This window comes from Sciurus vulgaris, assembly GCF_902686455.1.
Source record: "Sciurus vulgaris genome assembly, chromosome: 14".
NCBI classification, from domain to species: domain Eukaryota; kingdom Metazoa; phylum Chordata; class Mammalia; order Rodentia; family Sciuridae; genus Sciurus; species Sciurus vulgaris.
This window is the reverse complement of record NC_136475.1, coordinates 11249143-11263205: the sequence shown is the minus strand read 5'-3', so window position 1 is coordinate 11263205 and position 14063 is coordinate 11249143. Positions and strand designations below refer to the sequence as shown.

General features: G+C 44.0%; 1 protein-coding gene across 9 annotated transcripts in view; it reads left to right on the top strand.

The window, feature by feature from the left end:
* AFF3 (ALF transcription elongation factor 3) overlaps nucleotides 1–14063 on the top strand; it is a 565725-nt gene that overhangs the window by 404028 nt on the left and 147634 nt on the right. For all 9 annotated transcript variants that reach the window (XM_079110973.1, XM_079110972.1, XM_079110971.1 and 6 more), the window contains one exon: nucleotides 3809–3860. In XM_079110973.1, coding sequence (XP_078967099.1) covers nucleotides 3809–3860 — 52 coding nt within the window. The remainder of the gene's footprint in view (nucleotides 1–3808; nucleotides 3861–14063) is intronic.

Here is a 14063-nt window from a genome sequence, read left to right as displayed (position 1 = left end):
AATTTTATGATACTGTAGATTTGGAACATTGGTTTAAAATTCCTATAATCAACCTATAGGCAAGTCCAAAAACTAAATGATTAACTAAATTAATATTAATGAGGATGACTCATTAATAATTACTCAACAGACTCTAAATATTTTAAACCTTTGGAATGTAAAAGAAAAAATATAGCCATTTCGAGTTGATAGAGAAAAAGAAAGGAGATCTGGGAGGAAAGAAGAAATGGGTGAGTTTCTTACTTGACATGAGGTAAAAGGAAAGATAGTGTCACAAGTCCATGACGCAAGTCATAGAAGATTCAGTATATTTAAAGTTACAAAAACCTAACAGAGGCAAAAGTAATAATAGAATTCATAAAGTTTTAGGGGGAGGGGTAGTATATGAAATATCTCATGTTAGAAATTATTAGGTACTAAAGTTGATGTACCTAGAAATACAAATAGCATATCACTTAGAGTGACGGTTGAAGGACTAACAGAATTGAAAACGAAATCAAGCGGAGTCATTACCTCTTCCCTGCTATTCACATTTTTTCACCAAAAGCATGGATTACTTTTAACAGAAAGAAAAGTTGTAGCCTAGGCAGATCTTCCTCTGCGGTAGAATTCAGCATCATGCATGTCTATTTTTGATTCCCTGTTCAAAACTCATCTCTGGTCCACATAGTATCACAGCTAATGGGCAAGGTGCCCCACCAGCAGTGCAGTCAGCTTAAGTGATTAGAGGGCATGGATTATATAGCATTTATCTCCATGCTTAGCAGGCAGAGTACCAGGCCTGTAAGTCCTCAGCGTGTTCATTGAATTAGAAAGGGAGCTATTGTAATTGTTTTAGTGACCTATTAGAACCATCAAGCTGATTTATTCTTCAAACTATATCCATCTCAGGAGGAAAGCTACCTTAAACCTCTTTCTGCTTTTTCTTTTTCCCCCTAGTGCTGGGGATGGAATGCAGCACCTGTGTATGCTAAGCCCACACTCTACCACTGAGCTACACCCCAGGCCAGCCTCTTCCACGTTAGCATGCGGTTCTATATTAGAAGACATATGTCAAGTTGAAATGCATGCATCAGGAACCTGTGTGCACATGCGTGTACACGCATATACATTGACGCGTATCTATAGAGCCCCCTGTGGCCCATCCCCCCTTCCTCTGTAATTGTATTTCCACATGCAAATGACCACACTGCCCCTAGCCAGCTTCTTATGCCCAACCTCTTAATGATTGATGCAGGTTCCCTTACAAAGAGACCAAAGTGGTGGTATCATCAGGATAGCAGCTGATATAAACAGGATGACCCCAAAGAGTCCCCTTTGGAGGCTGCAAGGAAACATCTCCTGAGCTCCCAACTAAAAGAGTCTCACACCGAGAACTTTCCAACTGTCTGCAGCATCCTTTTCCCCTGGGTGCCTGTGATTCTCGATGGCTTATACCCTTAAACATTTCAGATTAACTTCGAAAATTGCATCACCTAAGATTTCAAGATGTTGAGAGGTGTGTGTGTGTGTGTGTGTGTGTGTATGTGTGTGACAAAAATAGCTAAAGTCCCTCTTTTAATTCCAAGCTTACTTCTCCCCCAGAGAGGTTAATTCATGATCAGCACTGAAGTCGCTCCAAGCACTCCCTCTCCGCTCTTCCTAATTGTCCCGTTAGGCCCCGTGGCATCCTTCCTGTTTGCCAAAACCCATTCTGTTTTCCCCATTGCCACAACATAAGTGTGCTGCTAAGAGCAGAGATAATCAGCTGCAGCTCTGTCCCCGTGCTGCAACCAGCCTGTGACTCCTGCAGCCCCCAGATCCAATGTGCAGTCCAGCCTGTGGCCTCTCAGCCTGTGGGTTAGGCGGCAGCATTACTGGTCAAGGTAACTCACGTGGATTCAGACGCCCAAGCAAGGCCTGCGTGGGTATTACTCCTGCCCTGTTTAACAACATAAATCGCCTGGGAATGTTTACTCTCGCCTGCTGCTTTACATTCTTGGTTATAATGGTGCATGATGTGACTGCTGGCAGCTAGGCCCTGGGGAAAGAAACCAGTTTCTCCAGATAAAGGGGAAGAAAGAATGGGTCAGTGTTTTTGAGAAAAATTGTACCTCCATTTAGTTTTGTCTTACTTGATGTAGGTGTTATGACTCTCTATTTTTCGATTATGGCAGGAACCATGGTTGCTTAGTGGAAAAATGATTCTAGAAAGTACCAAACTAGGTTATTTCCAGCATAGAAGCCAGTGGACCAGGCCTTACATGTCCCCTAAATGACCCGCCTGAAAGGCCAAGCTCAGTATTAATGTATGGCTGTTAGAGCAAGTTTGTTAATTTGTTACCTTTGGTTTCACTTCAGTATGGTTTCAGATGGATTAGGCCCCTGGCTAGTCAGTGTTTATTATCATCATAGATTTGTTAGTTTGGTTTATTTTTTTCCCTAAACGACTGGCCTTTGACCTAGCAGCCATCCCTCCTGGGTGTCTTGGCACCCTCTAGAGACACGAGTGAAAGTAGCATCTGGGACACAAGGATGAACTAGATTAACTGTCTTCCTTTCCTCACAACTGCTTACTCTCCTGTAAGAAAAAGAAGAAACTGGAGATGGGGCTGGGCTTGGGGCTCAGTGGCAGAGCACTTGGCTGGCATGTGTGAGGCACTGGGTTCCTTCCTCAGCACCACATAGAAACAAATAAATAAATACATAAACTAAAAAAAAAAAAAAAGTTTTAAAAAATGTGAAGAGTGGTCTAAAGCCATTTGGGCAACATCTTCAGGATGTGTCCATGATGTGATGTAGGGGGTCATTCCTAAGAGGAGGTGACCATCAGCTGAAGTCAGCAGACCTGCATAGGTCTGAGGGCCTGAGTGGAAGGCGGAGGGAGCCTAGGAGGTGTCCAGGCTAACCTGAGGGAGCACAGCAAAGCCAGGTGGCCACCCCCAGGCCCGTTCTGCGACTCGCCTGTCTGGGTTTGTTCAGCACTAGGCTGCAAAGCCATCAGCAGCCACAGCCAGCTTCCGCGTATTCAGGAAGGGCTCTCTTCTTCCACCAGGCCTCAAGGACGTGCCCAGCAGCTCTTTACCATCTTTACAAAGATGCCTATTTCAAACCACTGTTGGGCCAGGATTAGGAATCACATCATGCCTGTTGCAAAAGGCACCTGCCTTTTAACCCCCTGTTCCAGGCTCCCCTGACTAAACCCGGCCAATCCCCAATGGCCTTGTCCCCCAGAAAACTTTCTTTCTCTCGCCTTTCCCATGGACAGGAAGGATTTCTGGTTCATGTCTTATTTGGCTCTAACTGGGGAGCCCCAAAACCTGCTGCCTGGAGTGTCATTCTCCAGGGGGCATCGTTCTTGGGGGGTCTAGTGACTGTCACCTTAGTGTTCTGTGACATTCTCTCATCCAAGTTCTGTTTCATCCCGATCCCATTTGGCTTATGTTGGCAGAAGGGATCCAAGTTCAAAGTGCCTTGGATTAGAAGGCTAATGGGTTTATTTCTTTAAATTTCCTGTAAAATGAAGGGGAAGGGACCGAATCCATCAGTAGGATATTCATCTTTGTCAAAGCCTCCACCCTGAGTCCCTGGTTGTTTACAAACAGCTCCTGAGTACCTGCCCACAAGTGTGCGCCTGAGCAGTGGCATCACACAGACGGAATTATTTTGCAAACCCAGCTCTCAGACAATAAAAAAGGTTTTAACAGCCTCCTGCTGCACATTTTGAAAGATTGTTAATAGGACCCTAGAAATATTTATTCTCTCTTAAATCATTAGACTGCAAGACTCACATGTTGCTTTTTTTTTTTTTTTCCACTTCCTTTTTAAGAGAAAGGTGATGCTGAGCCGGAGAGTCCGGACAATGGCACGTCGAATACATCGTAAGTCTCTTTCCCGTTCTGTCACAGATGACTGTCCTTTTAATTTGCCTTATAAAATGAAGCAGTGCAAGTGTCTCCTAATAGTAGTGACCATGATGCAAGGAAGCCCTGGTTCTCTTTTCTCATGATAATGTCTTTCTAAATGCTTGTGAGCACAGATGCATTTTGAGGTCTTCATACTTTAACCTCCTAAGAGGAAACTTTGAAAATGCAAATGTTCCTCTTTATGAAGTAGAAATCTAATGAGATCTGAGGATGTGTACTGGGGAGAAGGGAGGGGAGTCCTTTAGAATTTGGTCAGAAGGCTTGAAGAAGAACTTTTCACACATACTGGGGGACTTTCTGATACACCTGTGAAGTACTCATGTCATTTTAAAAGCCTGCCACCCGCAATCTCACCTTTGGATCATGGGGAGCAGGGAATTGCAATTATAGGTATCTCTGGAATCCTAAAAGTTTGTTCTGCTTTTAAGTTAACAAAGCCGTCTTTAAAATATAAGAGAAGGCACTAATAAGACATGTTCCTTGATTTTATTTTTTCCTCGCAAGTATGTTTTTAACGATTCATTGGATGCCAAGTTGGTATATCAACATTTAAATAAAATAACCTGCAAGCTATCAAATGACTTTGTTTTAGCTCCCCAGGGATCAGTAACAGGTTTGCTTCTGAAGAATCTTTATTCTTAGCGCTTTTGAGGAATGAAGTGTATCTCCTTATCTTAAGACAGGCTTTGTGCATGAATCTGTTTGTGGATCGATGCTCTTATTACTAAGCATTTAAAGTGGTATTCACTAGCAGTCCTGGTTGGTGGTATAATGGAGTGTCTTGTCTTGACCAATACCTGTTTCTTTGCCTTGCCCAGGTTGGCTATATAGTTCATAATGGATATGATTATATGTTTGCTATTTCCCTAACATTTACAAATCATTCCATTGTTGTGGTTTCTGATGACATAATGCATGCAACTGGTCTTAAATGGTTCAAATATTGCTAATTTTTAAATTTTTTGTGCTGCCGCCGAAAAAATATGGGGGAAAGGGTTTTAATGCCACCTGGAGGCATTCGAGAGAACTGAAAAGAGTGGACTGCCTGGAAAACTTAGTTCTTCTGACTAACATTTAGACAGGGTAAGAATTCGTACAATTAGAATGGAAGCTATCAGGGAGTGAGATATATTTTTATAAATTGTTTAACAAGAGCATTGGTTATAATTTTTCTAATTGTTGGCAATAAAATTATCTTACAAACTAAGAGACAAAATATGTTGGAAAGCTGCTAGCGTACTACCTTTAATTTTATGTATTTTAAAATCACCTGTAGTAGACACCAATTTTGTTAATGCAATTTGGTGTGTTGTTAAAGTTCTCCTTCCCTTGTGTGTTTCTGAAGGGTCGGTTCCCTGAGAGAATTGGTTTCTGTTACTCTGTACCTTATTTCCTCTAACATGTATAAAAGTAAGTTGCCAAAGGAATCGCTTTTAAACTCTCTGAAGATGTAAAAACAGTGGAAGCCTGAACAGCACCTCATGTGCCCACTTCTCTGAGCAAGGTGGCTTCTGGGTCACCTGCTGAGGCACAACCCACCTCTTGAATCAGAAATGACAGAACAGAGTCTGAGGTGGCAAGGATTTCTCTTAGAAGTAGAGAGTTCCGAACTTGGGCTCTGTGCTAGGCAGGAAGAGCAGCTGTTCTGAATGAGGAGGAGTCAGGTGCCTGACATGTACGTGACAGGGACGTTCTTTTGCACTGCACCCTGCCTGAGCTTTTTAGGCAGGTGTGGTACCCCAGAATCTTGAGGATCAGAGGGGACATTCAACTTCAGGGATAAATTAGGACATACCGCTTCTGATTTTTACCCATTTACCATACCTGAGGGTCTAAGAGACCAAACTAAGCCAAGAATCAATCGGAATCAAGAACAAATACTGAGGCCTGGAGTTGTAACTCAGTGGGAGAGCACTTGCCTAGCATGCGTCAGACTCTGGGTCCATTCTCAGCACCACATACAAGTAAATAAAACTTAATAAAGGTCCATCACCAACTAAAACAAAAGAAAGAAAGAAAACAGAAACTCTGTTGATATATCATTAAAAAAATAGATTTTGTTTTTTTTTTTCTTAAAAGAACAAATACTGAGCCGGGCACTGTGGCACATGCCTGTTATCCTAGTGACTCAGGAGGCTGAGGCAGGAGGATCTCGAGTTCAAAGCCAGCCTTAGCAAAAGTGAGGCCCTAAGCAACTCAGTGAGACCCTGTCTCTAAATAAAATACGAAATAGGGCTGGGGGTGTGGCTCAGTGGTCGAGGGCCCCTGAGTTCAGTCCCTGGTTCCTCCCCCCAACAAAAAAAGAACAGTTACTGAGATCAGATTGTGTGTTAGGTAGTAAGAGTAGGTGAGCTGCTTTGCCAGGGCCACCATAACAAAACACCCAGAACCGGGCGGCTCGTAGGGCAGTTCATCCTCTCATGAATCTGGCGTTGGCTCCTTCTGAGGGCTGTCGAGGAGGAGTGTGTGCCAGGCCTCGCTCCTTGGCTTGCACACATCATCTTCTCTCCACGCATGTCTGTCTCTGTGTCCCTCCTCATGAGAATTCCAGCCATATGGGATTAGGCCCTGCCCTAATGATCTCATTTTAACCTAATCACCTTTATAAGGCCCTATTCCCAAAGAAAATCACATTTTAAGGTCCTAGAGGTTAGGACTTCACATATATGAATTCAGGGAGGAATGGGGAACAATTTATCCTACATCATTAAAGGCCAGAGCAATTAGATCCTGCAGCCAGGTACACGGAACAAGGAATATGTAGATCTCAGAAGAGGGAACAAGGAGAGAGAGCCTGAACAACAGATTAACAATTATGGAGCAGAAAGGGTGAAACAGAGCAAAGGAAGCTGTAGATCAAAAACACAGGCACCAGGACAGGAACCTGACTTGAACTGTGTAGGGAAATTACAATCAAATACCCTCCTAGACATTGTTGCAGAAATTCTTAGCACATCTAATCCAATGTCTTACAAAAAGGATATAGTTCATAATAACTAAGTAGGATTTATTGCAAGAGTGCAGAGTTGGTTTGATCATTAGAAAATCCATCACTGTAATCCACCCTACTAAGAGAATGAAGGAGAAGAAATCTAAACAGATGCAGAAAAAAGCATCTGACAAAATGTAACACCCATAAATGAATTTAAAAGAAGAATTTTAAAACTTTCAGCAAATGAGGACTAGACAGAAACATTTAAAATCTGATGATGGATAGATTTTTTTTAAAAAAAAAAAGAAGAAGAAAAGAAAAACCTACTGCTTTATCATAGTCGGTGGTAAAACTTCAAGTGTTTTCCTTCTAAGATCAGGAATTTAGCAGTGTTGACTCCTGTTGTTATCTCCATTCAACGTTTTACTTGAGATTCTAGTCAGTCCCATAAGGCAAGAAAAGGAAATAATGGACATAAAGACTGAGAAAAATGATTGCTAATACAGAAAGTCCTAAGGATTTAATAAAGAACTGCTAGAATCAATAGTATATCAAGGTGAGTATCCAGAAACCTCTTGTGTTCCAATGTATTAGGAATAAGCAATTAGAAAATGAAATTTAAAAATAATTCCATTTACAATGACATAAAAATATAAAATCTTAATAAATTTAGCAAAAGACATGAGTCTTAAAAACAATGGAAGCTGCAACACATTAATGAGAGCAATTTAAGACCCAACCAGATGGAGAGATGTTCAGGAACTGGAAAACTTGACAATGTTGGGATCTGTTTCTCTTGTACTGATCTGTGGATTCAGCACAATCTCCATCAAAAGGCCAATGGACATTTTCGTAGCAAATAGTTTTACAGGTTGATTCTAAAATGTTTATAGAAAAGCCCAGGACCTAGGCAGCCACACAATCTGGAAGAAGAGCAAGATGGCAGCCTTCCAGAACCTGATTTTAAGACTTGTTGTAAAACTGAAGTAAATTAAGATAGAATGACAGACAAATCAACGGAACAAAACATTCTAGGAACAGACCACACACGTGTGGTCAATTGATTTTCCACAAAGACACAGAAACAGTTGAATGGGGAGAGCCAAACCTTTCAACCGATGTCGCAGGAGCAGCCACTGAGGGGAAAGGGAATCTCAGGCTGCACACAGCTGAGAAGGATCAGAGGTCTCGGGGTAAAGCTGCAGCAATAAAGCACCTTCGGAAAACACGGGACAGTAGCTTGAGCCTGGATGGGACAAAAATTGCTTACAGGGATCACAAAAGCATATACAAGAAAATCTCAATCGATTGGACTTCATCAAAACAAAAAGCATCCAGTCATGGAAATGAAAGGCCAGCCACAAGCTGGGAGAAGCTATTTGCCATGCTCATGTCTGACAAGTAGTCTGTATATATATAAGGACTCTTAACAATTAACAAAATGATAAAGAAACAAGTATTTTTTTAAGGAAATCGGTATTTTAAATGGGCAAAGGCATTGAAGTATATAGAAAGGATAGAAATGTTTATGCAACAGCTTTTCTACCTGATAAAATAATCATAATTAATCTGTGTTGAACACTTCCCTTGACAAGGTGCAAATCTTAGCAATTGACACGTCTTATCCCTCTTAACTCTGACAACAGTTCAGTAATACTCCCCGTTTTACAGGCAAAAGGGGATCATTCATATCTCTATGATTGTTTGACTCAAGTGGCAAAGCAGGATTTGAACCCAAGAGCCGGACCCTGGAAACTGAGCTCTTCATCACTGTCCCATATCACTGAGTTCTCAGACCTTATTGTCTCCAGAAACAATAACCATTCCAGGAAGAGCAAGTAATTGACAGAATGCCTGAACAGGAGGAATAGGCCAACATCCTACTAATTGTCACCAGTATAGAAAAATTCTAGGAATAATGACCAAATGGAGATTTCCAAGACTCTGTGAAGACCACAGTTTGGCAGGACCACCATGTCTGCTGCATCCTGACTTGCCCACCACGGAAAGATCTGTCAAGTCAAAAGCTGAAAGTACAGGCTTATAGACAAATCCCAACAGAGTAAGACCTTTTTTATTCCATAGCCCTCAACCGAATAAAGTGAACTGTATCCTGAAAGAATACACAAAGATTTAAAATGACCTTCATAAATTAGAGAAATTGGATTAAACACAATGCATTAAACTACTCGGGGGAAAAAAATACACCAGATGAGGCAGAAGGAAAATGACCCACCCACCCAGGTGTAGATCTTGCTCAGTAAAGGAATTGGGAATTATTATAAACTCAGACTGAATTACAGTGACCCATGAAACGGTCCTTCTTCACCAGTTAATATATGGAAAGTACCCATTACTGAGTAGGCACTCAATAAATCATTGTTACTGCTATTATAACAGTATTTATGACTTACGAAAGCTGGAAAACAGCCTGTCTCTGCAACTGATCAGAGCTTTATTAGAATTTTAATCTGTTCTTAAAAAAAAAAAAAGTGGAAGACATAGAATGAGTTCAGGGTGGTAAAAACAGAAATGATGAGAACATTTTCAAAGGTCTTACAGTGAGGCTGGGGCTGTGGAGAAGAAGTTTAGTCTACTCGGAGATGTCAGGCAGAACCAGCTATTCTCCAGGGCATGCCCTACCTCTCCCCAGAGAGAATGCCTGGCCCAGGGGAGGCTTAAAGCTTCTCCTCCACCATGAGGACGTGTCTTGGAAGACCTGGAGTCGCCGATGGGAGGAGCACAGTGGATCTAGACAATGCCCGAGGATCCAGTCCTTGTACGTAACCTGTGCCTGAGTCCAGTGTAAATAGGACGTGGTCAACACGTTCATACTAATGAAAAATGTCCATGTAAAATTTCCATGCTCACTGTAATGCTACCTTAGAAAATGTTAAATATGGAAGGAAAAAAAATTCCAGAGAAACCATTGTGTGCTCCACACGTAAAGAAATCTATCATTTATGCATGTGCATTTCATAATAAGGTTACACAAACTGATCTTGTAATAGGGCCTTGAAGTTGAGAGATCAAAGTCTATTGGGAAATTGTTACCAAAAGATTTTTTTTTCCCCCTGAGAAACATGAAACCTTCTTGATATTCATTTTGGCGGATAGAGATCCATGTCTAACAGGATGAATTGTGGCTGCTCTTTCCGTCTGTGAGGTGTCCGTCCACAGAGGCCTCCTTTCTCTATCTGCTTAAGTGATTTGCCAGGATCCTGTTGGCTAAGAAAATGAGAATCCCAGCGTACAGCCCCTGCCTGCAGAAAGCCAGCCAGATCCTGTTGCCCTGCTCTGAGGCACCAAGAATGAAAAATGAAATAGGAAGGGTCCCCCAAGGCTGCTGAGGCTACTGGTCAGGCAGATGCACAGACTGGACGATCCTGCTCAGGGGATGGCTCACCCTGGGGCCACTGTGCATGGAGCAGGGGTTGGCTTGACCCCACAGCAGCTGCGGGAGAGGGGTCGTGAAGAGGGGATTCGGCCTCTCATGTTGGGAGAACCCTAAGGTTAAAACACAAGACTGCCAGCTGGAAATCCTGCCATCCCACAACAGGCCTGTCAGCCTGGTCTTCTGTGACCTTCCACTAGACTGGACGCCTGTGTCCCAGGGTCATAAAAGAATCGCTAGCAAAATTAGGGAGTCTGTTCCCCTGTCCCTTGTTGGGGTCCCCAGAGACTCTCTCTTTCTTCTTCTCCCGGGACCCCATCAAACGTGCCTCTCTTCAGGATGTCATCTAGGTCAGGGGTTTTTGGTGATTTAAATTTAAAGTCTGATTTTAATTGTGTGAAAATACATGCAGGAGACACCATTCTAACCTCTGGGGCGCACTGTTCAGTGGCATTGAGCACATCCTCGCGTTCGGGCTGCCATCAACACGATCTTTCCTCGGGACTCCTTTTCATCTTCCCAAACTAAAGCTCTGCACACATTAAAGGGCTCTAAGTCCGTCCGCCCAGCCCCACACTTACCACACACAGGAGTGGGGTTGGTGTCACCGTATTTACTGGCTGCAGTGGACGTTGCCTGGCATCTACAGACAGGGCCTGCTTTCTTGCAGTGTAGTACTGTCTTCCTAAGTTGATCTACGTTTGACTACACTAGGCCCCGCATGCCAGTGGACTCCGGCTTCTTTCACTTAGCACAGTATCGCCATTATTCATATTGCATCCGAGGAAGGAATCCCCTCCCTTTTCAAGGGTGAATAATATTCCTTTGTATGGATATAAGACAGTCCCTGACTTACTCTGGCTCAGTTTGTGATTCTTGAAGCCTTTCTGAAGGTCCAAAAGTGATAGGCATTCAATAGAAACCATGCTTGGAATTTTGAATCTGGATCTTTTCTTGGGCTGGCAGTGTGTGGTCTGTTCCTCTCCTGATGCTGGGCACCACAGGGAGCCCCAGGAGGGACAGGCAGTGTGCTACCCTGTGCACTTAGGGTCGGTGAGAGACGGTTAGGGGGACAAGTGCATCTTTGATTTTTTGACTTTCCCCACCTCGGATGAGTTGGTCGGGCTCTAAGCTCCTTGTAAGTCAGGGTGCCTCACACCCTTCGCTCACACCGCGTTGGGTTCCTCCATTCCCGCTCCCGCCTCATGGCTGCTGCTGTGAACGGGGGTGTGCAACTACCTCCCCCTCCCTGCTTTTGATTCTCCTGAGCGTGGGCCCATCTGGAGCTTGTCTAATACGACCAGTCACAGGTACCTTTTGGATCACACCCTGTGAGAGCGTGTGCTGAAACTAGCACCACAAAGGTCGCCCGCCATTACTCCAGAGCTCCCTCTTCTTGGTCACATTTGCAAATACAGCTCACAGCCAGGCAGAGGCACCTTGGTCAGCCACCGTGCTCAGCGCACCACCAATTTCACTGATCAGTGACTGAGAGGCTCTGTGCAGAAGGGGTGAGGAAGGGGACGGAAGCCACGTGTTGGGCCACGCCGTTTCCAGACCTACTGGTCAGTGACCCCTGAGTCCTCCCAGCACTGCAAAAGCTGAGTTCGTCTTACCTCGTGTACAGATGAGGAAACTGTACAGATGAGACTAAAAGCTCCTCCCAAGATTCGCAGCCACTTGGGTGTTCCCACTCAGACCTCCCTCTGGCCCACACCGCCAGGACCTGACCCCATTATACAGCTCCCCACATAGGCAGCTGCAGATCTCACCTGTGATTAAGGACACCGTCTGCAAAGGGGAATCTGTCACCTTTGCAGTGAACTCTCTCAGTCCTCGAAGACATTAAGTAATAAGCAAACCTTAGCTCCTCTGTATTCATGGTGGCTTGGGCAGATGACAACATTCTTCTGAGGTGCTGCTCAGGCTGAGGAAGAGAGTATGGTTCCTATTAGTGTATTTACAGGGTAATCAGTAAATGTTGCCTGACATTTATGGATGGGTTCTTGCGATATAGTATTATCTTTCCTACAGCTTCCTGCTACTTCATTGAAGCCTTGTCCAGCATTTAGAATATAGCACTAACAATGTGAAAGTATTGGCGTGAAGAAATGAGTGAATGCAAAAAAAAAAAAAAAAAAAAAAGAAGAAGAAATGAGTGGATGCAGAAGAATCCAGAATGTTAGAACACATTTGCTGTGTATTGCAAAAACATCGTTAGCCAGACCTACTCTTTCTCTCCTACAGGTGCTAATTAATATATAAACCTCCACAATGTGGAGCTTCTGAATTTGCAAACTCAGTTTCCCCTGAGCCCCAGTTCCCAGGGTTCTCTGCACCCTGCGCCTCCAGTGCGGGTCCCTTCTCAGGCAGCCTGGTACCAGAGGATACCACCCGTACACACAGCACCTGTGTTGTACGAGGCACTTGGTGGGACTCGTCATTTGATTGAATCCTAACACCAATCTCATGAGGTGTGTTATTTCGTTATTACATATTGTATTACAGAAGAGAAAAATGGGATCTCAGAGAAGGAAATTGGCTCACGAAGGGTTCAAACTTGGCAGAGCCAAGAATCTGGCTTGTTGCCCAGCTCCAGAGCTGCCTGGAGGCACTGCCTGAGGTCTGTGGCCTGGCCCCAGAGGACACCTGAAGTGGAAGAGGGGTTGAGGACCGAAGTCCCATTTTTGAACAAAGGGCTAATATTTTCCTAAAAGCCCTCCGTATCTGCCCTCCCTCCCTATTAACAAGAGTACTGCATCCAGAGAGCCCATGAGGAGGCAGGAAGAGACGGATTCTAGACACCGTGGTTCAGGCTACTTCTACACAGTGATGGGGTATTGGAAATTGCCCAGGCCGGAGTCTGCAATTCCCCCGGCAAGGCAAATAGCTGCAGAAGTTACCTGACAGCTTTCCCGCCTGTGCCCACCTGCTCACCTGCCAGGACCTTTTGCTGTGGCAGAGGGCACTTTAGTAACTAGCTGCCTGCCCGGGGTGTGAGGTGTGTGAGCCTTGGCCCGGGGTTCTGCAGCAGAATCCCACCACCACACCTTCAGCTTCGTAAACACTGACATATCCACAAGGGCAGATAAACAGGGATGAGGGCAGGCGGCCCACCTTCCCACACACACACTCCCCTCTTTATGTCAAAGGGGCCATTCCTGCTTTTAAAATGAGAATTCCGTGGAATTTCAGGCACTTAGAATAGTACAGGAGTCAGTATATCATGAAAAACAGGAAAGAAAATACTAAACACTATCCAGATGCCGTGTTGTGGACTAAATGCTTTCTAAACAGACAAATTAAGAAGCAAGAGAAGTTTGAAGTGGGGAAATGGCCAGGGCTTTGGGTCACATGTTGTTTGTCCCCCAAGGTTCGTGTATTGAGAGCTTGGTCCCCAGTGTGGTGACATGGGAGCTGATGGAACCTTTAAGAGGTGGAGCCTAAGGGGAGGTCCTTAGGTCCTTGGAAGGAAGTGCTGTTCTCCTAGAGTTAGTTCTGCAGAGATCAGATCCCTATAAAAGCCTGAACCTGACCATGCACTGACTGTGTAGTGTTCAACTTTGTGATATGATCTCCCACTGCCACACACTCCTGCCATTGTGCCATGAGCTCCTTACCAGAGCTGAGATGATGCTGGCACCATGCCCTTGAACCTCCAGGACTTTGAGACAAATAAACTTCTTTTCTATATAAAGTTACCCAGCCTCACGTATTTCATCATAGTAACAGAAAATGAACTAAAACATCAGGAAATCCTGAAATGTGGAATTATTTCATTTGAAATTTTAACATTAGAGTTTCAAGTTTGAGTTAGATTAAAGGGTAGGAG